At 45.6% G+C, this 26,343-nt stretch overlaps 1 protein-coding gene across 3 annotated transcripts in view; it reads left to right on the forward strand.

The window, feature by feature from the left end:
* The window catches only part of PPP2R2C (protein phosphatase 2 regulatory subunit Bgamma), a 128,208-nt gene that overhangs the window by 70,058 nt on the left and 31,807 nt on the right, over nucleotides 1–26,343 (forward strand). For all 3 annotated transcript variants that reach the window (XM_063457767.1, XM_063457764.1, XM_063457766.1), the window contains 4 exons: nucleotides 15,366–15,463; nucleotides 19,834–19,999; nucleotides 24,899–25,011; nucleotides 25,939–26,116. In XM_063457767.1, the coding sequence (XP_063313837.1) occupies nucleotides 15,366–15,463; nucleotides 19,834–19,999; nucleotides 24,899–25,011; nucleotides 25,939–26,116 (555 nt within the window). The remainder of the gene's footprint in view (nucleotides 1–15,365; nucleotides 15,464–19,833; nucleotides 20,000–24,898; nucleotides 25,012–25,938; nucleotides 26,117–26,343) is intronic.

A 26,343-nucleotide genomic window follows, 5' to 3' on the forward strand; every position in this document is an offset into this window, starting at 1 on the left:
GTATACGTACCTTTCCACTCTTTGTACTCTGCGTGTTGGATCCCTGTCCCGATCCTGACATTACGACAGGGCCAATGGATCCTGCAGGTACAAACAGTCAGCTTGGTTCTTCGGATCCCAGGTTTGACGCCATGGAACATAGGATGGATCAGATGGCTTTGGCACTACAGGCACTTTTGTCTCGTGCTAGTAATCCACCTGAGGAGACACGTACTCCTTCTATCTCTCCTGCAGTCTCAGGTCTAGAGGTAGCCACTGTAGGTGCTTCTTCCCGTATTACCCCACCAGTACGTTATGGCGGGTCACCGGAGAAGTGTCGTGGCTTTCTAAACCAGATTAGCATCCATTTCGAATTACAACCCCGCTCTTATCCTACAGATAGAGCAAAGGTTGGATTTATTATTACTCTGCTCATTGAAAAAGCTTTGAGATGGGCCAATCCTTTATGGGAGAATGATAACCCACTAGTCTATAATTATAATGCCTTTGTAGCTGCGTTTAGAAGAACTTTTGACCCTCCTGGCAGAAAGGTCAATGCAGCTAGATTAATGTTGCGCCTTAAACAGGACAATCGAACACTTGTGGATTATGCACTAGAGTTCAGATCCTTGGCGGCAGAAGTTAAGTGGAACGAACAGGCTTATATAGATGTGTTTTTGAATGGGTTATCAGATGTAATTCTTGACGAGGTCGCTACTAGAGAACTCCCTGAAAATTTGGAGGATTTAATTTCTTTTATATCTCGTATTGATGAACGCTTAAGAGAGAGGCAGAACACTCGAGATAGGACCCGTAGACCCTCCTTTAAACTAGCGCCTACCTTTCAAATCTCTGAGTTCGAAGACTTACGTATTCCTGAACCTATGCAGATAGGCAGTACTCATCTCACTGAAAGGGAGAGACAGTACAGGAGAAGGGAGGGTTTATGTATGTATTGTGGAGTCAGGGGTCATTTACGCCTAAATTGTCCCAATCGTTCGGGAAACGCTCGCACCTAAGTTCCTCTAGAGGACAGGCCTTGGGTGTTTCTACTTTGTCCTCTATTCACAACTACAAGGAGCTCAGGCTTGTGTTACCCGTTTCTTTAAAGTGGGAGAAGGGAGTAGTTAAGACTATGGCACTGTCAGGGTACCTGAGGCCTCTACCTCTAAGGGAGGTAGAGACTTGGTGGTGTATCCGTCCAGGCGAGCTGTTTCCTCCGTTCCTCGCGGTTCATCCAGTCACTTAAACACCGGCCGCGAGGAATCCACGTCCTTTTCTAGCAGGACGCTCAATACGTGACGTCATGACGCTAGCACGAGCAATCTGTCACTCAAGTGTCCGATATCCAATCGGTACTTGTCAGAGGCGTGATTTCCACCCAGAGCCAGGGTATTTAAGCTTACTCCTTACTTCAGCTCATTGCCCTGTCGTGGTTCTAGCTTGTCTAGTCACTCAGTGCTCTGGTATTCTAGTTTGCTCTTTTGGTTTTGACTCGGCTCGTTGTACTACCCTGTTTCTCTGTTATCCCTTGACCCGGCTTGTCTCTCGCTTATCTGTCTTCTCGTTCCCTCGACCTCGGCTTGTCTCTGACTATTCTTTACTCTCGGTACGTTAGTCCGGCCATTCTAAGGCCCGGTATACGTACCTTTCCACTCTTTGTACTCTGCGTGTTGGATCCCTGTCCCGATCCTGACATTACGACAGGGCCAATGGATCCTGCAGGTACAAACAGTCAGCTTGGTTCTTCGGATCCCAGGTTTGACGCCATGGAACATAGGATGGATCAGATGGCTTTGGCACTACAGGCACTTTTGTCTCGTGCTAGTAATCCACCTGAGGAGACACGTACTCCTTCTATCTCTCCTGCAGTCTCAGGTCTAGAGGTAGCCACTGTAGGTGCTTCTTCCCATATTACCCCACCAGTACGTTATGGCGGGTCACCGGAGAAGTGTCGTGGCTTTCTAAACCAGATTAGCATCCATTTCGAATTACAACCCCGCTCTTATCCTACAGATAGAGCAAAGGTTGGATTTATTATTACTCTGCTCATTGAAAAAGCTTTGAGATGGGCCAATCCTTTATGGGAGAATGATAACCCACTAGTCTATAATTATAATGCCTTTGTAGCTGCGTTTAGAAGAACTTTTGACCCTCCTGGCAGAAAGGTCAATGCAGCTAGATTAATGTTGCGCCTTAAACAGGACAATCGAACACTTGTGGATTATGCACTAGAGTTCAGATCCTTGGCGGCAGAAGTTAAGTGGAACGAACAGGCTTATATAGATGTGTTTTTGAATGGGTTATCAGATGTAATTCTTGACGAGGTCGCTACTAGAGAACTCCCTGAAAATTTGGAGGATTTAATTTCTTTTATATCTCGTATTGATGAACGCTTAAGAGAGAGGCAGAACACTCGAGATAGGACCCGTAGACCCTCCTTTAAACTAGCGCCTACCTTTCAAATCTCTGAGTTCGAAGACTTACGTATTCCTGAACCTATGCAGATAGGCAGTACTCATCTCACTGAAAGGGAGAGACAGTACAGGAGAAGGGAGGGTTTATGTATGTATTGTGGAGTCAGGGGTCATTTACGCCTAAATTGTCCCAATCGTTCGGGAAACGCTCGCACCTAAGTTCCTCTAGAGGACAGGTCTTGGGTGTTTCTACTTTGTCCTCTATTCACAACTACAAGGAGCTCAGGCTTGTGTTACCCGTTTCTTTAAAGTGGGAGAAGGGAGTAGTTAAGACTATGGCACTAATCGATTCTGGAGCTGCTGAGAGCTTTATAGATCAGGGTTTTGCTGCCAAGCATGCTATTCCATCCCAGTTAAAAGAGACACCTCTGGCTGTCGAGGCCATCGATGGTAGACCGTTACTTGAGCCTGTTATTTTCCATGAGACCATACCGATTAACTTGACTGTTGGCATCCTGCATAAAGAGGATATATCCTTAATGCTCATTTCTTCTCCGTCTATTCCCATAGTTCTGGGGTACTCCTGGCTGAGGAGACACAACCCTATTATTAATTGGGAATCAGGGGAGATAGTTTCGTGGGGAGAGAATTGTCAAGAAAAATGCTTGCGGAAGGTCTTACCTCTTGGATTAACTAATACATCGAATACCTCTGACAATCCTACAGAGACACAAATTCCGCCTCAGTATCTAGATTTAAAGGCAGTATTTGACAAAAAGAAAGCCGATACCCTACCCCCACACAGGTCCTTTGATTGCAAAATTAACCTACTCCCTGGTACCATGCCTCCCAGAGGTCATGTATACCCATTATCTATAAAGGAGAACTCAGTCCTAGAGGAATATATTCACGAGAACTTAGACAAGGGATTCATCAGGAGGTCCTCCTCCCCTGCCGGGGCTGGATTTTTTTTTGTTAAAAAGAAAGATGGTTCTTTGAGACCTTGTATTGATTATCGAGGCTTGAATAAGATAACCATTAAAAATGCCTACCCGATTCCCTTGATCACCGAACTCTTCGATCGTTTGAAGGGTTCTACAATTTTCACCAAGTTAGACCTCAGAGGGGCATATAACTTGGTGAGAATCCAGCAGGGACATGAGTGGATGACGGCATTCAATACTCGATATGGCCACTATGAATATACTGTCATGCCTTTTGGGTTATGCAATGCGCCAGCGGTATTCCAAGATCTGATTAATGAGGTTCTTAGGGAATTTCAGCAAGAGTGCGTCATTGTATACCTAGATGATATACTCATTCATTCTAGTGACATTGAGATTCATCACAAGCAAGTCAGGAGGGTTTTGCACAAGCTTCTCCAGCATGGCTTGTACTGCAAGTTGGAGAAATGTAGCTTTGATCAAACCCAGGTAACCTTTCTCGGCTATGTGATCTCTGGGGAGGGATTTAAGATGGATCCGGATAAGCTCCAATCCATTCTAGAGTGGCCTTTACCCACAGGTCTTAAAGCCATACAGAGATTTATTGGTTTTTCCAATTATTATAGGCGCTTTATTAAGGGCTATTCTTCCATTATTGCACCTATCACTAACATGACCAAACAGGGGGCTGACACTAAGAATTGGACTACTGAAGCTCTCCTTGCGTTCAAGACTCTCAAGGAGCTTTTCGCTTCCGCTCCAATTTTAGTTCACCCTGACACTTCTCTGCCTTTTTTGCTCGAGGTAGACGCATCAGAGACTGGTTTAGGTGCTGTTCTATCTCAAAGGTTGGGTGTTGATAAACCATTACATCCATGTGGATTTTTCTCTAAAAAATTGACCGGTACTGAAAGCAGGTATGACATTGGTGACAGAGAATTACTAGCGGTTATCAAGGCTTTGAAAGAATGGAGACATTTATTGGAAGGTACATTACATCCTGTTACCATCCTGACAGACCACAAGAACTTGTCCTATATCGGAGAGGCCAAGCGTCTGTCCTCCAGGCAGGCTCGTTGGTCGTTGTTTCTTACCCATTTCAATTACGTTCTGACTTACAGACCTGGGTCAAAGAATTCTAAAGCCGATGCGCTATCTCGCCAATATGAACCCTCTGCTTCAGTTGAACCACTTTTGTCTTCCATTGTACCCAAATGCAATATTATTGCTAATACCAGTCTCAAAATTCATTCTCCGCTACTTGACCAGATCTTGAAGTCACAACATCTAGCTCCCGGAAACACTCCTGAGGGAAGAAACTTTGTTCCTCCTGAACTTCAACTGGAGCTCTTACAATGTTTTCATGAAAGTAAAATAGCTGGTCATCCTGATATTCGCAAGACATACTCTCTGATATCCAAGGATTTCTGGTGGCCTTCACTTCGAAAGGATATTGAGGAGTTCGTCGCAGCTTGTGAGACTTGTGCCAAGACTAAACTACCTCATGCATCCCCATGTGGCCTATTACACCCCTTGGACATTCCTGAGAAACCTTGGTCCTGTTTGTCCATAGACTTTATCGTTGATTTGCCTGCTTCCAAAAGACAGACTGTTATTCTCACGGTGGTGGATAGATTTACTAAGATGGCCCATTTCGTGCCATTACCTAAACTTCCGACTTCTCCTGAATTGGCGGAGATTTTTGCGAGAGAAGTTTTTCGCCTACATGGGATTCCTTCAGAGATTGTTTCTGATAGAGGTTCTCAATTTGTCTCACGTTTCTGGAGATCCTTTTGTTCTCAAATGGGCATCAAATTGAACTTTTCCTCTGCCTATCACCCTCAGTCTAACGGAGCTGCTGAACGTACTAATCAAAAGATCGAACAGTATCTGCGTTGCTTTGTTTCCGAACACCAGGACGATTGGGTCGGTCTGATTCCTTGGGCGGAGTTCGCACACAATAACCTTGTTTGCGATTCAACTCGCTCTAGCCCTTTCTTCATGAACTATGGCTTTCATCCTTCGATTTTTCCTTCGGTTTCCTCTTCTCAGGGGATACCGTCGGTTGATGATCATGTCGCCAACCTGAAGAAATTATGGGATCAGACTCGACAAATTCTATTACATAGTTCCTCGCTGTTCAAGAAACACGCTGACAAACATAGAAGAGCGGCTCCTGTTTTTGTTCCTGGGGATAGGGTATGGTTGAGTACTAAGAATATTCGCCTAAAAGTTCCGTCCATGAAATTTGCTCCTCGCTACATAGGTCCTTACAGGGTTCTCACTCGTATCAATCCGGTTGCGTATCGCCTTGCTCTGCCACCTGCCTTACGCATTCCTAACTCTTTTCATGTCTCCTTGTTGAAACCCCTCATTTGCAACAAATTCTCCTCTAAGGTCCCCTCGCCTCGTCCTGTTCAGGTGGAGGGTCGGGAGGAGTACGAGGTCAGCTCCATCATTGACTCCAGAATTTCAAGGGGAAAATTGCAATATCTGGTCAACTGGAGGGGATATGGTCCTGAGGAGAGGAGTTGGGTACCTCAGGAGGACGTCCATGCTTCTCGCCTTCGCAGAGCATTTCACCTCCGCTTCCCATCTCGCCCCGGTTCATTCCGCCCGGTGGGCGTATCTGAGAGGGGGGGTACTGTCAGGGTACCTGAGGCCTCTACCTCTAAGGGAGGTAGAGACTTGGTGGTGTATCCGTCCAGGCGAGCTGTTTCCTCCGTTCCTCGCGGTTCATCCAGTCACTTAAACACCGGCCGCGAGGAATCCACGTCCTTTTCTAGCAGGACGCTCAATACGTGACGTCATGACGCTAGCACGAGCAATCTGTCACTCAAGTGTCCGATATCCAATCGGTACTTGTCAGAGGCGTGATTTCCACCCAGAGCCAGGGTATTTAAGCTTACTCCTTACTTCAGCTCATTGCCCTGTCGTGGTTCTAGCTTGTCTAGTCACTCAGTGCTCTGGTATTCTAGTTTGCTCTTTTGGTTTTGACTCGGCTCGTTGTACTACCCTGTTTCTCTGTTATCCCTTGACCCGGCTTGTCTCTCGCTTATCTGTCTTCTCGTTCCCTCGACCTCGGCTTGTCTCTGACTATTCTTTACTCTCGGTACGTTAGTCCGGCCATTCTAAGGCCCGGTATACGTACCTTTCCACTCTTTGTACTCTGCGTGTTGGATCCCTGTCCCGATCCTGACAGGCACTAATCGATTCTGGAGCTGCTGAGAGCTTTATAGATCAGGGTTTTGCTGCCAAGCATGCTATTCCATCCCAGTTAAAAGAGACACCTCTGGCTGTCGAGGCCATCGATGGTAGACCGTTACTTGAGCCTGTTATTTTCCATGAGACCATACCGATTAACTTGACTGTTGGCATCCTGCATAAAGAGGATATATCCTTAATGCTCATTTCTTCTCCGTCTATTCCCATTGTCCTGGGGTACTCCTGGCTGAGGAGACACAACCCTATTATTAATTGGGAATCAGGGGAGATAGTTTCGTGGGGAGAGAATTGTCAAGAAAAATGCTTGCGGAAGGTCTTACCTCTTGGATTAACTAATACATCGAATACCTCTGACAATCCTACAGAGACACAAATTCCGCCTCAGTATTTAGATTTAAAGGCAGTATTTGACAAAAAGAAAGCCGATACCTTACCCCCACACAGGTCCTTTGATTGCAAAATTAACCTACTCCCTGGTACCATGCCTCCCAGAGGTCATGTATACCCATTATCTATAAAGGAGAACTCAGTCCTAGAGGAATATATTCACGAGAACTTAGACAAGGGATTCATCAGGAGGTCCTCCTCCCCTGCCGGGGCTGGATTTTTTTTTGTTAAAAAGAAGGATGGTTCTTTGAGACCTTGTATTGATTATCGAGGCTTGAATAAGATAACCATTAAAAATGCCTACCCGATTCCCTTGATCACCGAACTCTTCGATCGTTTGAAGGGCTCTACAATTTTCACCAAGTTAGACCTCAGAGGGGCATATAACTTGGTGAGAATCCAGCAGGGACATGAGTGGATGACGGCATTCAATACTCGATATGGCCACTATGAATATACTGTCATGCCTTTTGGGTTATGCAATGCGCCAGCGGTATTCCAAGATCTGATTAATGAGGTTCTTAGGGAATTTCAGCAAGAGTGCGTCATTGTATACCTAGATGATATACTCATTCATTCTAGTGACATTGAGATTCATCACAAGCAAGTCAGGAGGGTTTTGCACAAGCTTCTCCAGCATGGCTTGTACTGCAAGTTGGAGAAATGTAGCTTTGATCAAACCCAGGTAACCTTTCTCGGCTATGTGATCTCTGGGGAGGGATTTAAGATGGATCCGGATAAGCTCCAATCCATTCTAGAGTGGCCTTTACCCACAGGTCTTAAAGCCATACAGAGATTTATTGGTTTTTCCAATTATTATAGGCGCTTTATTAAGGGCTATTCTTCCATTATTGCACCTATCACTAACATGACCAAACAGGGGGCTGACACTAAGAATTGGACTACTGAAGCTCTCCTTGCGTTCAAGACTCTCAAGGAGCTTTTCGCTTCCGCTCCAATTTTAGTTCACCCTGACACTTCTCTGCCTTTTTTGCTCGAGGTAGACGCATCAGAGACTGGTTTAGGTGCTGTTCTATCTCAAAGGTTGGGTGTTGATAAACCATTACATCCATGTGGATTTTTCTCTAAAAAATTGACCGGTACTGAAAGCAGGTATGACATTGGTGACAGAGAATTTCAAGGGGAAAATTGCAATATCTGGTCAACTGGAGGGGATATGGTCCTGAGGAGAGGAGTTGGGTACCTCAGGAGGACGTCCATGCTTCTCGCCTTCGCAGAGCATTTCACCTCCGCTTCCCATCTCGCCCCGGTTCATTCCGCCCGGTGGGCGTATCTGAGAGGGGGGGTACTGTCAGGGTACCTGAGGCCTCTACCTCTAAGGGAGGTAGAGACTTGGTGGTATATCCGTCCAGGCGAGCTGTTTCCTCCGTTCCTCGCGGTTCATCCAGTCACTTAAACACCGGCCGCGAGGAATCCACGTCCTTTTCTAGCAGGACGCTCAATACGTGACGTCATGACGCTAGCACGAGCAATCTGTCACTCAAGTGTCCGATATCCAATCGGTACTTGTCAGAGGCGTGATTTCCATCCAGAGCCAGGGTATTTAAGCTTACTCCTTACTTCAGCTCATTGCCCTGTCGTGGTTCTAGCTTGTCTAGTCACTCAGTGCTCTGGTATTCTAGTTTGCTCTTTTGGTTTTGACTCGGCTCGTTGTACTACCCTGTTTCTCTGTTATCCCTTGACCCGGCTTGTCTCTCGCTTATCTGTCTTCTCGTTCCCTCGACCTCGGCTTGTCTCTGACTATTCTTTACTCTCGGTACGTTAGTCCGGCCATTCTAAGGCCCGGTATACGTACCTTTCCACTCTTTGTACTCTGCGTGTTGGATCCCTGTCCCGATCCTGACAATCGTGAGCTCATGGTAAATGATGCTTGTCCTGCATTAGTGGTGAAAAACAGGATTTTCAACGCGTGCCTGAGTGCTCCTGCAGTGCATACCTATCACCTCAATGCATTTGCTATCTGTAACTCTTAACCTGTAATAAAGAAAGAGTTCACTGTTTGTGGTTTTTAGCTACATGACATTAGCATATTGAGCCTGACATCATAACCAATAAAGCTTATTTTGTTGTTATGTTGAGACTCCTTGCACCATAACAGGTACAATAAGCCGTAGCAGTTATGGTACTTAAAGTTCCCCACAAAAAAAAAGGAGGCCGTAGTGGGACATGAAAATTTCAACTTATGTCTGTACAAAGACCGATCCTATGTATAGATGTTGAGAATTGCAACACTTTAAATATCTTTGTATGTTTACATCTTTTTATGTGACTGGCTTTTATGGCTGGTTTTCAGTCTTTGTTTAACACAGAAAATGCGAGATGACATCCCAGCAGAGACTAGCTGTGCAGATGTTTCAAAGTTTCTTCCTGCAGAGAACGATAATTGAAATCTACGAAGAGCCAACAAGCTGCGTATTGTCTCTAATTAGCATGAACCGGTTCTTTTTTGCTTTGGTGTAGTTAACAGCACCCATTATGTTACCAGCTGCTATGTATTTTGTTAGTTATAAAAAAAGAGAGAGGAAGGGAGAAAAAAAAAAAGCATTAAAATTTGGATGAAACTTTTACATTTTAATTTAATATCTGATGAACATTGATATCTTGTGCATTAGCTTTTAAAGGGACACTTTAGAGCCCTAAAGAGTTTTAGCATTCTGAAATGTTTTATGTGTGAAGAGTGTGTCCTATTTTTTCCATTTTACAAAAAGTCCAGATTTAAACAGAATTTGGCACTTTTATAAATTAACCTGGTTACACTGTCTATCTCAGACATCCCAAGTCTCCTGGAGCTTCCGAGAGTCTTATGCATTCTGAATGCGACTCCCTAACACCCGCAAATCTTGCACAATGTCCTGGAAATCACAGATCATCTAACATATAGTGTGTGTGTGATTTCCATTATATTGTATATGATTTGCCCCCACCCCCTTCTAATGCTCCCTAAACAGGGGCCCAGTCGGGTGGCGATGTCCTCTGAGAGCCAACCAGGCCTCTGTGATAGCTGTCAGGGAGGAAGTGACAGCATGTCACTTCCTCCCTGCTTCACAGAGAGCCGCCTGGGAGAAATGGCAGTGGGAGGCTGGAGCACACAGCAGCATGGGGCAGAAGAGAGACTGGAGTGAGCTGCTGTTGCATCAGCCTCATCCAGGACCAGAACACCAAGCAAGCCCCCCTCCTGGACACAAAGGTAAGCAAACAGGAGGGTGTCTTCAAATCTATAGTATAGTAAATAAGTATGACATGTATGTGTGTGTGTATGTCACTATATCAGTGTGTGTATCTGAGTGTGTGTGTGTGTGTTTGTGTCAATGTGTTTCTGTATGTCAGTGTGTGTATCTGACTGTGTGGTAGTGTGTGTATCTATGTGTCAGTGTGTATCTGAGTGTGTGTGTGTGTGTATGTGCTGGTGTGTATATCTGAGTGAATGTGCAAGTTTGTGTGTCAGTGTGTGTTTGTCAGTGTATGTATCTGAGTGTGTAAGTGTGTATATCTAAGTGTATGTTGCAGTATGTGTATCTAAGTGTGTAAATGTGTATATCTAAGTGTGTATATCTGAGTGTATGTGTCAGTGTGTGTATCTGAGTGTGTAAGTGTATATATCTGAGTGTATTATTTATTTTATTATTTATTTATAAAATATTTTACCAGGAAAGATACATTGAGATTTCTCTCATTTTCAAGTATGTCCTGGGTCCACAAATCATTACATTGTTACAGTTAGTGTACAATAAAATACAAAAACAATATTAATATACAATATATACAAAATTTAACATAGAACAGGTAGGAAATATATAATCAACCATGACAGGTGCATTCTGTTTTGAGGTATGTAGAGAGGGATCGCTTAAAGGACTTTAAGCTTAGGGAAGATTTTAAATTGTGCGGGAGGTCGTTCCACAATTGCGGTGCTCTGTAGGAGAAGGAGGATCGGGCTGCTTTCTTTTTGTATTGAGGTAGACTAAGTAAAGTGTTGGTACTGGATCGGAGGTTATAGGAGGTGGGAACAGCTGGGGAAAGCATTGTGTTCAGGTAGGGTGGGAGTTTCCCAGAAAAGCTCTTAAACACAAGGCTGGAAAGATGAAGGGTGCGTCTGGATTCCAGCGACAGCCAGTTTAGTTCTTTTAGCATGTCACAATGGTGGGTCCTGTAATTACATTGTAGCACAAATCGGCAGAACGAGTTATATTAATGTTGAGTTTATTAATGTGTGATTGCGATGCAGATGCATATACTACATCCCCATAATCAATGATTGGCATCAGTATTTGCTGTACAATCTTTTCATTTACTGTAGGGCTTAGGCAGGATTTGTTTCTGTACAGGGCACCTAGTTTTGGATGAAGTTTAGATGCAAGCTTTTCTGTGTGCAGGCCAAAAGATAGATTGGGGTCTAACATCATACCCAAGTATTTGAAAGAGTGGACTGCGGTCAGTGTGCCATTTGAAATTGTTTTGATGGATAGGTGGGAATTGTGTAATTTGTGTAATTTAGGTACTGTTCCAAAGATCATTGTGACAGTTTTGTCAGTGTTCAGGAAGAGTTTGTTTTTTGCGATCCACTTTTCTACCTCTGTAAACTGGTCTTGGAGCACAGCCTCAAGCTGCGGTAGATCGGAATTGCTCGCATAGATTACCGTGTCATCTGCGTACATGTGTACATTTGAGGATTTGCAGACATTAGGCAGATCATTTATAAATAGTGTAAATAGTAGGGGCCGAGAATGGAACCTTGGGGAACACCACACGTGACTGGGAGAGGGAGGGAGTCGCTGTCAGAAATGGACACTTATTGCGAGCGATCTGATACATACGATCGAAACCAGTTTAGTGAATGATCACCAATACCTGAGTTTTTGAGTTTGTGCAGTAGAATGTCGTGGTCTACTGTGTCAAATGCCTTAGCAAAATCAAGTAAAATAGCTCCAGTTAGGTCTCCTTGTTCCATGCCAGTTTGGATGTCATTGCAAACTTTTAAGAGGGCAGTTGTAGTGGAGTGATTCTGGCGAAAGCCCGATTGATCAGGGGTCAGATAGTTTGATTGTTGGTAATACTCACATAGTTGCTTATGGACACATTTTTCTAAGATTTTTGACAATACCGGGAGCAATGATATAGGGCGATAGTTAGAAACCAAAGTAGTGTCACCACTTTTATGGATAGGCACTACTCTCGCAGTCTTCCAAAGTTTGGGTATGTATCCAGACACCAGGAATTCGTTAATTAGAGTTGCGACGGGTTTAGCAATTGCCGGCGCACTGAGCTTCAACAGCATTGCTGGGATTTGGTCAGGTCCGGACTGGTTTTTCATTTTTAGATTATTAAGATGTTTTTCAATGACACTAACAGGTACAGGTCTAAAATGAACTTGTCTATATTGGGACTTTGCAAATTTAGTGAGACCTGATCCACATTTGTAGTTTCAGGATGCGTGCCATTTATTAGCTTGGCAATCAGGGCAGTAGAGCATCTGACAAAATAATTGTTAAAGGCATTTGCTACATCTAAGGGAAGTTACAGGGTTTGGTTATCCACTTTGACGGTGGAGGGTTGGGAGTGGATTGGGGGAGTTTGTAGTTTATTTATGACTTTCCAAAAGTTTCTAGGGTTTGAGATGTTATTGTTCAGATTTTCATAGAAATCCTTGGCCAATTTTGTTTGTTTTGTGCATATATTTCGCCATTGTCTATATGCACAGTGATCATTCATAGAGCCAGTACACTTAAACTTTGACCACAAAGAATCCTGAAACTGGTACATTTGGATGAGGTCAGCTGTGATCCAGTTCATATGTGCTCCTTTTACCCTCACCTTATGCAGCATGCAAATTCCAAATTTATAGGAGTTCAGACTGAAAGAATTCGACAGCACAGTCTAGATCTGGGATAATGTTTAATCTGTGCCATGAGAGGTTCTTGATGTCCTTTAGAAAGGATTCAAGATGACATTTTTTGAAGGACCTAGTTATTTTAACCTTGGGAGAGGATTTAAAAGCCTTTATTTTGCGCATACAGTACACTAAACAGTGATCACTGAAAGTGTTTGGGAGAACACCGGCCTCCTGGATTCTATCAGGAGAAGTGGAGAGAATCCAATCTAGCAGGGTATGGTTAAGGCTTTTAATGTTTATGCGAGTTGGGGAGGAGATTAATTGCGTTAGCTGCAAAGTCTTAAACAGCGTGCAAGAACTATTATTTTTAGGATTCAGCCAATCAATACTAAAATATCCAAAGACCAACAGTTCACTTTTTGGGTTTTGAGCTATGGTTTCACTAAGGAGATGGGCTATGTCAGAAAGGGAATGCACAGGGGAGCTAGGTGGACGGTAGATTCCTGCAACGATGATTGATTTACTGCACGGGATCTCAATTGTGCCAGAAAGGAAATCAAAGGTGGCCGGAGGACTTTGTAAAGGGGTAAACTTTATGGAATTGTCAACATAAATAACAATGCCTCCTCCTCTCTTTGCTCTGTCATTTCTAAAACATGAATACCCCTGTATTGCAATGGCGGTGTCTGGTATTTTAGTTGTTAACCAAGATTCTGAGAGCACAATGATTTTTGGTTTGTAATGGGAACACAATGCTTGCAGTGCACCCAGTTTAGGGAGTAAACTACGGATGTTGCAGTGCACAAAAGAGAGGCCTTTTTTAGTGGGGAGATTAGGACTAGGATTAGCTGGGGGACCAGGGTTAGACTCCACATCATTTGCAAGGGCAAGTAACATAAGGAATAGGAATTTGGACATCATTTTTGTTTGGGCATATAGTGAATGGGATACTTTATAATTTTGTGAGGTGGGGGTAGGAGGGCTATTTTTTAGAACTCTCCACCAGCACTCAGCAGATAAGTTACAGGAGCAGAGCAGGCCATGGTGTATGATAATTTGTGTTCCAGTTTGAGGTGTGTGCTTATGCTGGTAGTGGTGTGAACAAAATTGGATTGAAAAAAGGGTTATTAAAAATATCAGTATGGTTATATTTGGATTCATGTTAGTGGTATGAGGTGTGTAGTTGAAAATGAAACAGAAATTGCGAAAAACAAAAATTAAATAAAAAGTATATAGTATTGTTGTGTGATATATCTATTTGTAGGGAGAGAGGGTATGTGTTCTATAGGGTTAAGAGCTTGGAAGGGTGTGCTGATCCGTGTTTGCACCTGTCATTTCAAGAGATTGAAAGTTGTGTGGGAGACTATCTATAAATGAGGAATTAAGCATTGTCTTTCTAAAGGCTACCTGTTTCAAATGGCCATGGAACAGCTGATGGAGCTCTGAGTTCTATGCTGGACTGGGTATGTTTAAAAATCAGACTGTGGGAGAGAGATGTATATTAGGGTCAGATGGGCTAAGAGATGGGGGAGTGTATGTGGCAGTGTGTGTATCTGAGTTTGTGTTTCAATGTCTGTATCTATATATCTGAGTGTGTGTGTATGTGTCGGTGTGTGTATCTTTGTGTCAATGTGTTCATACATGTCTGGTTGCTGTGTGTGTGTGTTGGGGGGGTGTTGCTGTAGCTGGTGATGCCACCTCCCTGAAATCTTTTGCAGGTGCTCAGGATGACCCTTTACAAGTTCTTCTTTACATTGACTGCCATGCAAACATATAAAAAAATGCTTCAAATAGTTACTCAACACTACCATAACCACTATGGCTATGATGCTAGGAATCTCTGGGCATTATTATTGTCCTTATTGTTGACTGGGAATGAATGTGTTATTCTTCTATCAATTACGTGAATATTTCATCAGCCTCTCCATTAGTCGAGCAGTGATCGTATCTCAGCATTTTTTTTCAAAGCAAAATGTACATTTTTCAATTTTTATTTTTTTCCTTCTTGATGCACTTTGCCCGACCTAATGTAATGAACATTATCGTAAGCTACTTTGCAAATCTCTCCATTACAAAAAGCTTTGATCGAGCAGGCTAATGTACTTCATAATTGTGCATTCTGTTGAAAGGTTATTCCAAGCATTGTAACCACTGCAGCCCAATGTAGAAGTGCCCTGGACTCATTTCCCAGTAATGGGGCAAGCCATTTTGCTTTCTATCCAGTGACAGCATCCTGCATGTACAGAGCTGCATAAGCCAGAAGTTAATCCTGTTGGCCATTTGTCGTGTGAGAGTGTCAGCCAATTAGTGCATTTCTATGCATAGTTTGAGGCTGGGTAATGATGCCCCAATGATGCTGCCAGAGGTGGAGTTACAATTGCTGAAAAATGGGTTAAACTCTGTATGTGCAGGGTTCCAAATCACATAAGTGGTCATGGTGCTTGGAGTAACCCTCTATAGGGAAACAATGGTACCAAAATTCTTTTTTTTTTTCAGCACTATAAGCTTGGCTTTTCTGAACTACGCCTTGAAATGATTTTCTATTTTCTTTCTATCTTTCAGCTGATATCATTTCTACAGTTGAGTTTAACCACACTGGAGAACTGCTGGCAACCGGAGACAAAGGAGGTCGTGTTGTAATATTCCAAAGGGAACCTGAGGTAGGTCATTGAACTACTAATGCACTTACTAGAGGGGGGCCCAAAAAATGTGCTCGCGCCAGGGCCCTCTCTACATTAGTTCCGCTTCCGGGTAGGGCCCACTGATATTGGGGTACTGTGGTGTTGGGCTTAACATGATATTGTCATATTGCGGAACTGAATCCCATATTTAAAGGTGATCTTAAAGCAGCAATGTCGTGGCCACACCCATTTTTGGTTTAACCCACCTTCCCCCCAACTCCACTATATAGTCACCCTCAAATGCCCTTAAGGCCCCCATTTCACCATTTTTTACCTTGAGATTCCATGCCAGGACCTAGGTCTTGTGGCCACCATCTTAGTGTGGGCAGATGAAAGTCCTGTGGCACACATCATCTGACCACACTAGATAGCGCAGTGAAATTCCCACGCATGCCCACTTTACTTTGGACATTCGCTATTGTTTAAAATTTGGACGTGAATTTTGGCTTTTCAGACATAGCATCGTGTAAACCCGCCAATTAGCCAAAAGGGGCCCACACCCATGAGCATCAGAGAAAGGGAGGGGAGGGGTGGGCAAAAAGAGAAAGGGAGGGGAGGGGGGCAAAAAGAGAAAGGGAGGGGAGGGGGGCAAAAAGAGAAAGGTTGGGGAGGGGGGCAAAAAGAGAAAGGTTGGGGAGGGGGGGGCAAAAAGAGAAAGGTTGGGGAGGGGAGGCAAAAAGAGAAAGGTTGGGGAGGGGGGGCAAAAAGAGAAAGGTTGGGGAGGGGAGGCAAAAAGAGAAAGGTTGGGGAGGGGGGGCAAAAAGAGAAAGGTTGGGGAGGGGGGGCAAAAAGAGAAAGGTTGGGGAGGGGAGGCAAAAAGAGAAAGGTTGGGGAGGGGGGGCAAAAAGAGAAAGGGAGGGGAGGGGGCAAAAAGAGAAAGGGAGGGGCGGGGGGGGCAAAAAGAGAAAGGGAGGGGCGGGGAGGGGGGCAAAAAGAGAAAAGGAGGGGAGGGGAGGCAAAAAGAGAAAGGGAGGGGAGGGGGCAAAAAGAGAAAAGGGGGGGCAAAAAGAGAAAGGGAGGGGAGGGGGTAAAAAGAAAGGGGGGGTAAAAAGAGAGAGGGGGTAAGGGGAGGGGGGTAAGAAGAGAGAGGGAGGGGGGTAAGAAGAGAGGAGGGGGGAGTAAGAAGAGAGGGGGAGTAAGAAGGGGGTAAGAAGAGGGGGAGGGGGGAGTAAGAAGGAGGTAAGAAGAGGGGGAGGGGGAAGAGAGAGTAAGAAGGGGGAGGGAAGCGTAAGAAGAGAGGAGGGGGTAAGAAGAGGGGGAGGGGGGGTAAGAAGAGGGGAGGGGGGTAAGAAGAGGGGGAGGGGGGTAAGAAGAGGGGGAGGGGGGTAAGAAGAGGGGGGGCGGAAGTAAGAAGGGGGTAAGAAGAGGGGGAGGGGGGAGTAAGAAGAGGGGGAGGGGGTAAGAAGAGGGGGGAGTAAGAAGAGGGAGGAGTAAGAAGAGGTGGGAGTAAGAAGAGGGGGAGGGGGGTAAGAAGAGGGGTAGGGGGGAGTAAGAGGAGGGCAATTGCCCCCTCCCCTGTCCGCAGGCACCGTGCGTGCAGCCGGCAGGGGAGGGAGGAAGAGAGGACCCGGGAGCTCAGCCTGCAGCTCCTCTGGGTCCTTCTTGCGCGAGCACAGATCGTTGCCGCGGTTACCACGGCAACATTACGGCTCTGGCGAAAGTAAACTCTAGCCCTGGAGCTACGGGCTAGAGTTCACTCTCAACACTGTGACCACCAGGGATTCCTGGTGGTTGCAGTGGTGAGAGTGAACTCTAGCCCCATAAACACACTACCCCCACACACCATACACATTCACACACTGCCCCCCCATACACACACACTGCCCCCCCATACACACACACTGCCCCCACACACACCATACACATTTACACACATTGCCTCACACACACACACACACACTCACAGCTCCCCATACTAACATTGCCACACACATACACAGCCCCCCATACACACATTGCCCCACACACCCTACACATTCACAGACTACACCCCCTCACACACACTGAACCTTTCACACACACTGCACCCCTTACACATTGCACCACTGCTCCTATACCCTACAACAGCCTCATATCCCAGCAGACCCGGGGTAAGTTGTCAAACTGTTCTTAAACGGTTTGACTACTTACTCTGGGAGGGGGGCCCGGCCCTCCTTGCACCATAACGACTACACAGAGCAGTAGTGGTTATTGTGCATGGATTATTTCTTTAAATAATCTCCAAGTGCCCCAGTAGCCAGCAAGCCAGCCAGCCCACAGGCCACCAGTTAGGCTTACAGCCAGCAAGTCTGCCAACCGCAGCCAGCAAGCCACAGCCTGCCAGCCAGCAAGCCGACAGCCTGCTAGCCGCAGCCAGCAAGCCCACAGCCTGCCGGCAGTAGCCAGCAAGCCCACAGCCTGCCAGCAAGCCCACAGCCTGCCAGCCACAGCCAGTAAGCCCACAGCCTTCCAGCAAGCCCACAGACTGCCAGCCAACAACAGTAATTAAGGTAAGAGGAGCCAACTTGACCTAGGTATCAGCGAGCTATGTTGTGTTGCTATATTGTGAATAGGAACCAGAGTGTTGGAGAGACCCCCCTCCAGGCCCCATTAGACTCCATTGTAGTCTCTAATGGGACCTGGAGGAAATTCTTTCTAACACACTCTCTAAAGGACACTGAGATAGCCTCTGCTAGAATACCCCCCCCCCCCTCCATGGCCCATTAGCCCTCAATTGTAGTCTCTACTGGGGCCTGGAGGCAACGGTTTCCAGCAGGGACACTGAGATTGCCTCTGTTAGAAAGACCCCCTTCCAAGCCTATTAGACTCCATTGTAGTCTCTGATAGGGCCTGGAGGGGATTCTTTCTAACACACTCTCTAAAGGACACCGAGATAGCCTCTGCTAGAAAGACCCCCCTCCATGGCCCATTAGCCCTCAATTGTAGTCTCTACCGGGGCCTTGAAGGGATTATTGCACTTTTGTTCCTTGTGTCTAAAGATTGTGTAGGGTGTGGCTGGAGGCGGGACATGGGTGGCGCTTGCTGCGGAGTATGGGTGGGGCCTGTAAGGGGGCCCTTGATTTATTTCGCCCGGGGGCCCTGAGGGTTCTCAGTCCGCCCCTGTTAGCAGGGTACCCTAGTTCCAAGACCCACAAAATTTAATACTCGCTAGATATGTAAGGAAAACAAACAATGCCCAGTAATAAAAGCATTTTAACGAACATATAACCAGTCCCATTACATTCCCTCTGTGCTAGAGATTAGAGGGGCCAGGATTTATGTGACACGGTGTCAGAGTCAAATCCTGTCAGGCGTAGTCAGTACAGTGTGAAATGTCAAAGTTTAACCCCTTAAGGACACATGACATGTGTGACATGTCATGATTCCCTTTTATTCCAGAAGTTTGGTCCTTAAGGGGTTAAAATGTGAATTACACTTTTTAAACCAAAATAACCAAACTGTGTAATGAATTAAGAAAAAAAAAAAAAAAAAAATTAAATTTGAGGCTAAAGTAACTGATTGTGGTAAAACAAAATCTACAACAGACCTGTAGTCACATCTCTTTCTATTTGGTTTTCAGGCCACTGTGAATCACTGTTTAGTAAGTAAACTCTTTTGTAGCATTGACCCAAATTACACATTCTGCACAGCCTTTTTATCCAGAATGAACTGCCCTCTAAATATGGTGGGAAAAAAGAATGGTTTGGGGAAATGTAAGGGAAATGATACAGCTCAGCCAGTATTAGAGTTATAATCCAAGTTAGATTCCTGACAAATGTTACTTCAGTTACCTCCCAAGTTACCCTATTTAGGATGGAGAGTTCCTATTTTGGGAACAAATCCCTTGGTTCTTCCTTTATATCCTAATGTTCCTCTTTTCTAGGAGCTCCATATTGTTGATGTGTATAACAGAGTTCCACAGCACTAATACACAGAGTAATGTGTCTTTACAATAAATGTCTTTAGAAATCAGTCTGTGTAAATAAAATACATTGTTTTTGTTCTAAATTACATTTTAGTAGCATAAATTGTTATTAGTAAGTCACGTAGAATTTCTGAACAGCCCTGCCCCTGACCACACTCCCACTCACTACCCTAAAATTAAAGTGTCCATATGAAATGTTTGATTGGCAGGTATGAAACCTTGCCAAAGTTAACTGCTCTCAAAAGAATTGTGGGATAATGAACAATCCCTGGCATAATGGAAGCATGCACATTTATAACTGCGACATAGAGGTGTGAACCAACTATTGTATGTTTCTTAAGATTTTATTTAACATAACTCAGGGGCCAAAGGTTGTGCTGCTGAAAGTCCACCATAACAGTTTAATGTGCAAAATTGATTTACTTATTTCTTTTTTAATCTCCAGAGTAAGAATGAACCTTGCAATCAGGGCGAATACAATGTTTACAGCACTTTCCAGAGCCACGAGCCTGAATTTGATTATCTGAAAAGCTTGGAAATAGAGGAAAAAATTAACAAGATTAAATGGCTCCCCCAGCAGAACGCGGCCCACTCCCTTCTGTCGACAAACGGTAGGATAACAGATCATCTGCTTTGCTGAGAAAAAAAAAACAAGAGTTCGTTAGCATCTACTGTAACAAGTGTTTTTCATTCTGCACAGAATTACTTTTAACTCAATCTGTCCCAGTCATACTGTTTCACAATTCATTCCAGTGAGTCCCTTTTATAGCAGACGTTGTACGTATGGCCACCATCAGGGGTTGCAGTCTGAAAAGTAAAAGGCCTGGCCTCTTTATAGAAGATACAAAAGAATGAGTAGAACATTGGGGAGAGAGGGGGTAGGAAGGAGATAATATTAAGAGTGTAGTTTGACGGTTGATAAAGACAAGGTTTGATATTCAAATGTTGAATTGTTGGGGACCAACTGAAAAGGGCTGACAAGCGCAAGTGAATATGAAATAGTCAAAAGGGTAAGGGTGCAACCTAAAATGGATCGGAGGGCAAAATAACATAAAAGGTGTATTCTGGCCTCACCTGAGAGGCTATGCATTTATTTATGTGCTATTTTTTACTTGTTATCGCCTTAACCTTATAAACACCAATAACAGTGATTTTACTCTTAGTTGACCTAACATATATTTGTACATTAGATAATTAACTTTCAGAGAATACCTTTAGTTCACAATTACTATTAAAGGGTTTCTCAAACCAGCATGATAGGAGCCTGGATGTGCAGTGTTTCAACATAGAGATATTGGCAATTATGTGCTGAGGGCTCATTACACCCCCAGCACACGTGACTTAGGCAGCTAAGAATTCTGTTCCGTCAGTGCCGCGAACTTCATCAGGCACTGGATTAAGGTACCTTATATACTCGAGTATAAGTCGACCCAAATATAAGTCGAGACCCCTAATTTTACCCCAAAAAACTGGGAAAACGTATTGACTCGAGTATAAGACTAGAGTGGGAAATGCAGCAGCTACTGGTAAATTTCTAAATAAAATTAGATCCCCAAAAATGATATTAATTGAATATTTATTTACAGTGTGGTGTGTATATAATGAATGCAGAGTGTGTGTGTGTGTGTGTGTGTGTGTATGAATGCAGTGTGTGTGTGCAGGGGCGGACTGAGAACCCTCAGGGCCCATGGGCAAAATAAATCAAGGGCCCCCTTACAGGCCCCACCCATGCTCCGCAGCAAGCCCCACCCTTGTCCCGCCTCCAGTCACACCCTACACAATCTTTAGACACAAGGAACAAAAGTGCAATAATCCCCTCGAGGCCCCAGTAGAGACTACAATTGAGGGCTAATGGGCCATGGAGGGAAGGTCTTTCTAGCAGAGGCTATCTCAGTGTCCTTTAGAGAGTGTTAGAAAGAATATACTCCAGGCCCCATTAGAGACTACAATGGAGTCTAATGGGGGCCTGGAGGGGGGTCTCTCCAACACTCTGGTTCCTATTTACAATATAGCAACACAACATAGCTTGCTGATACCTAGGCCAAGTTGGCTCCTCTTACCTTAATTACTGTTGCTGGCTTGCAGTCTGTGGGCTTGCTGGAAGGCTGTGGACTTGCCGGCTCCGGCTGGCAGGCTGTGGCTTCCCAGCAGGCTGTGGGCTCGCTGGCTACTGCCGGCAGGCTGTGGGCTTGCTGGCTACTGCCGGCAGGCTGTGGGCTTTCTGGCTACTGCCGGCAGGCTGTGGGCTTGCTGGCTACTGCCAGCAGGCTGTGGGCTTGCTGGCTACTGCCGGCAGGCTGTGGGCTTGCTGGCTACTGCCGGCAGGCTGTGGGCTTGCTGGCTGCGGCTGGCAGGCTTTGGCTTGCTGGCTGCGGCTTGCTGGCCACGACTGGCAGGCTGTGGGATTGCTGGCTGTGACTGGCAGGCTGTGGGCTTGCTGGCTGTAAGCCTGTGGCTTGCTGTAGGTCTGTGGGCTGGCTACTGGCCTGTGGCTGGCTGCTGGCCTGGCTGGCCTGTGGGCTGGGTAACTGGTGGCCTGTGGGCTGACTGGTGGCCTGGTTGGCCTGTAGGCTGACTGGCCGGCCTGTGGGATGGCTGGCCGGCCTGTGGGCTGGCTGGCTGGCCTGTGGGCTGGCTGGCTACGGGGGCACTTGTAGATTATTTAAAGAAATAATCCATGCACAATAACCACTGCTGCTCTGTGTAGTGGTTATGGTGCCAGGAGGGCCGGGACCCCCTCAAAGAGTAAGTAGTCAAACCGTTTAAGAACAGTTTGAAAACTTACCTGGGGTCTGCTGGGATATGGGGCTGTAGTAGGGTATATGAGCAGTGGTGCAATGTGTGAGGGGTGCAGTGTGTGTGAAAGGTTCAGTGTGTGTGTGTGGGGGGGGGTGTAGTGTGTGAATGTGTAGGGTGTGTGTGGCAATGTTAGTATGGGGGGGCTGTGTATGGGGGTCTGTGTGTGTATGGGTGGGCAGTGTATGTGTGTGTGTGAGGCAATGTGTGTAAATGTGTATGGTGTGTGTGGGGACAGTGTGTGTGTATGGGGGGCAGTGAGTAAATGTGTATGGTGTGTGTGTGGGGGCAGTGTGTGTATGGGGCTAGAATTCACTCTCACTACTGCGACCACCAGGAATCCCTGGTGGTCGCAGTGTTGAGAGTGAACTCTAGCCCGTAGCTCCAGGGCTAGAGTTCACTCTTGCGAGAGCCGGAGCGTTGCCGTGGTAACCACGGCAACGCTCTGTGCTCGAGTGAGAAGGACCCAGAGGAGCTGCAGGCTAAGCTCCCGGGTCCTCTCTTCTTCCCTCCCCTGCCGGCTGCCCGCACGGTGCCTGCAGACCGCGGAGAGAGATCGGCTGGGGGGATCCACCAATGATATATACAGCCCCTCTGTGTGCCTTTTTGTCTCCCCCAGTCCCTCTGTATGTTTCTTTCTCCCCCTCACTGCTTCTCTGTGTCCATGTCTCCCCTCTCCTTCCCAGTCTCTCTTCCCCCTCTGCCTCTTTCTCCCCCTCCCCTTGTGTGTCTCCCTCCTTTCTCCCTGTGTCTCTCGTCCACTCTCTCTTTCTCCCCCCTTTCCCTGTGTCTCTCTACCCCACATCTCTCTTCCCCTCTGTCTCTTTCTCCCCCCTCCACCATCTCTCTATTCCCCCTCTTTCTTCCCCTGTGTCTCACTCTTGCCCCCTGTCTCTTTCTCCCTCCGTGTCACTCCCTCCCCCCCTCTGTCTCTTTCCTTCCCCTCCCCCTGTCTCTCTATTTTCCCACTGTCTGTTTCTTCCCTCTACCCCTGCCTCTATCTGTTCCCCCTCTCTGTTTTATTTCCCCCCTCCCATTTACCAACAGAAGACCGGGGATGGCCGGCCGCGGTACATGCTGGAGCCGCCGGGCCGGGTTGCAGCCTCGCCGGTCCGGCGGCACTCCTGTCACTAATGCTGAGGACGGAAGGAGGGAGGAGCATGTCTCTCTCTCATGCTCCCTTGCAGTTCCCACATCCTGTGCTGGGAATTGTGGGAACAGCAAAGGAGCATGAGAGAGACATGCTGCTCCCTCCTTCCGTCCTCAGCGTTAGTGACAGGAGTGCCGCCGGACCGGCGAGGCTGCCACCCGGTCCGGCGGCTCCAGCATGTACCGCGGCCGGCCCCCTCAGTGTGCCACCGGACCGGCCACCCGGTGGCACCTACGTGCACAGTCCCCAGATGCCACGCCCGCGGTGGGGCAAATCGGCCCTGCCGCCGGACCCCCTGATGGCGGCACTGGCGGCAGGCCCCCCTCCTGGCTGAGCTCTCGGACCATGTCCGAAGTGCCCGACCAGTCAGTCCGCCCCTGTGTGTGTGTGTATGAATGCAGTATGTGTGTGTATGAATGCAGTATGTGTGTGTATGAATGCAGTGTGTGTGTATGAGTGCAGTGTGTGTGTGTGTATGTGATGCAGAGCCTTGGTGGGGGGTGGGCATTTTTATTATTTTCTTTAATTATTATTATTATTTTAATATATATTTTTTATATTATTATTACTTTTTTAATATTATTAATATTTTATTTTTATTTTATTATTATATAAAAAAATATATATTTTTTTGTCCCCCCTCCCTGCTTGATACATGGTCAGGGAGGGGGGATCTCATTCCCTGGTGGTCTGGCAGCGAGCTGTAACTTACCTTTCCTGCAGCTCCTGTCAGCTCCCTTCTCTCTCCTCCGGTCCGGTCAGCTCCCCTGTCAGCTCCACTGCAAGTCTCGTGGTGTGAGTGCCGTGCATTCCTTACACACAAACACACTGCATACCCTATACACACACTGCATCCCTTACACAATGTGGTATCCCTATACACTACAATCCATAAAAACACACACATTACATCCCCTATACACATACACTCCACTCCCTGTGAGCGAACTCATGTGTGGGCCATGTAGGTGGACTTATGGGCAGGCCTTGTAGGCATACTCACGGTCAGGCCCTGGGGGCCCAGAAAAAAAATAGCTGCTTCCTGTTTGTTGATTTTTGTGAGCACTGTTACAAACAGTCTCCAGAGAGCCTCTTCTATACCAGACCAGTGGAGCCAGACTGCAGCCTGAACCCATCATAATCCTCTTGTCCTCATCAGGTGGTAAGCAGGCAATCCAATATATTATTAGTGGCACTAATCCCTAATTTACCTCACATTAAAGGGACACTTTAGTCACCAGAACCACTTAATGTAGTGGTTCTGGTGTCTATAGCCTATCCCTGCAGGCTTTTTAACACACTGCCTTTTCAGATAAAATACACTATGTGTGGCACTGGTGTTGGCCCATATGGCAGATCATATAGGTGGGGCATTGTGATGTCACATGGTGGGCAGAATATCTAGGGGAGCGGTAAATTTTTGTTTGCCTACGGCGGCCCTGACTGCAGGCCAAATAGGAACCCTGGCATCCAGCTGCATTTGCATCTAAAATTATGATAATTTGAACAAAAAGTTGCATAGCTTTGTGGAAAAGAATGAATAATCATACATAATTATTTTCAGATAAAACAATCAAATTATGGAAGATAAGTGAACGTGATAAAAGACCTGAAGGATACAACTTAAAAGATGAAGAAGGCAAGTTGAAAGATTTGTCCACAGTAACCTCCTTACAGGTAAGCCGGTCATGTCTGCAGCATTGAAACATTATCAGTTATCTTTGGCTAGGTCATATTCAGCAGTCAAATGTTCATACTAAAGTCTGTGCCTTCATAGAGTACCTGTGACTCGAAGGAACTTACACGTAGGGTGTATTTGGTTGTAATGTTATCTTACTGATGATCAAAAAAGATTACAGGTACTAAGGTAAAGGAGTGCTGATGTTGCAATATACCACATTTGCCAGATCTTACTGTGGGTCACTAGGCTTAGGTTAAATCATGAATCTGGAAATCATGAATCTGGGAAATCTGGGCACTCAACTAGGTGTACACCAACCATAGAGTTAATTGGGCAACATGCCCAGGTATGACCCTGTGAAGGGACTAAAGTCCCTCATCACCAAGGTTGAAAGTTTCAGTTGAGTATCACAGTAATTGCCTTTGAGAAAAGGGGAGTTGCTCATCCCACAAAATGCACATTTTCTAAGAACATTCCTGAACATGTTCAGTACATAAATCTCCTGTGCAATGATGGGGTATTTACCTAGAAATAAAGCTGTGGGTTGTAGAGTGCTTATAAATTCAAGATGGCGGTCAAATGTTACCCTGATACTTATTACATCACTTTTCATGTTCTTCAATGCTTCTTAATTTCTGGGCATCATTTTAGCGGTGTCATTTCATAATTTCCTTTTTCCTAATAAACTCACAAACAAACAAACAGTTTACATCATTGGCATCCAACATCAGCACCCTACCTGTAGTATGACTATATTTCCCAGAATTCTTTACCAAACACAGGCAGTGATTTATAGGAAGCATAATCCAGCAGTGGTTTTCATTATAAATTAATCTTTCATCTGCTTGGTGGTGAAAAGGATTTGACTATTGGTTAACGAATGGTACATTTATAACTATAACTGCATTCATTGTTCTTTGCAGGTGCCTGTTCTAAAGCCCATGGATTTAATGGTAGAAGTTAGCCCAAGGAGAATATTTTCCAATGGACACACATATCACGTCAACTCCATTTCTGTTAACAGCGACTGTGAAACATACATGTCGGCTGATGACCTTAGGATTAATCTGTGGCACTTGGCAATCACAGACAGAAGCTTCAGTATCCTTTCTACGGAACATGCATGTATCAAAATCTAAGTAAAGGGGGCAAGTAAGCACTGAGTTCAAAGCGCTGCCTGCTTCCAAAACATATTGAAATATGGAAAGGATTATACAAAATGTCAAATACATTTGTGGTTCTATTGAAGCAGGCCCCGGTATGTATTAGATATATTTATTGTGTCCATTTTTTTTTTGTTTTAAAAGAGTTTTATTAATAAATGAGGA

Source organism: Pelobates fuscus, chromosome 6, assembly GCF_036172605.1.
Source record: "Pelobates fuscus isolate aPelFus1 chromosome 6, aPelFus1.pri, whole genome shotgun sequence".
NCBI classification, from domain to species: Eukaryota; Metazoa; Chordata; class Amphibia; order Anura; family Pelobatidae; genus Pelobates; species Pelobates fuscus.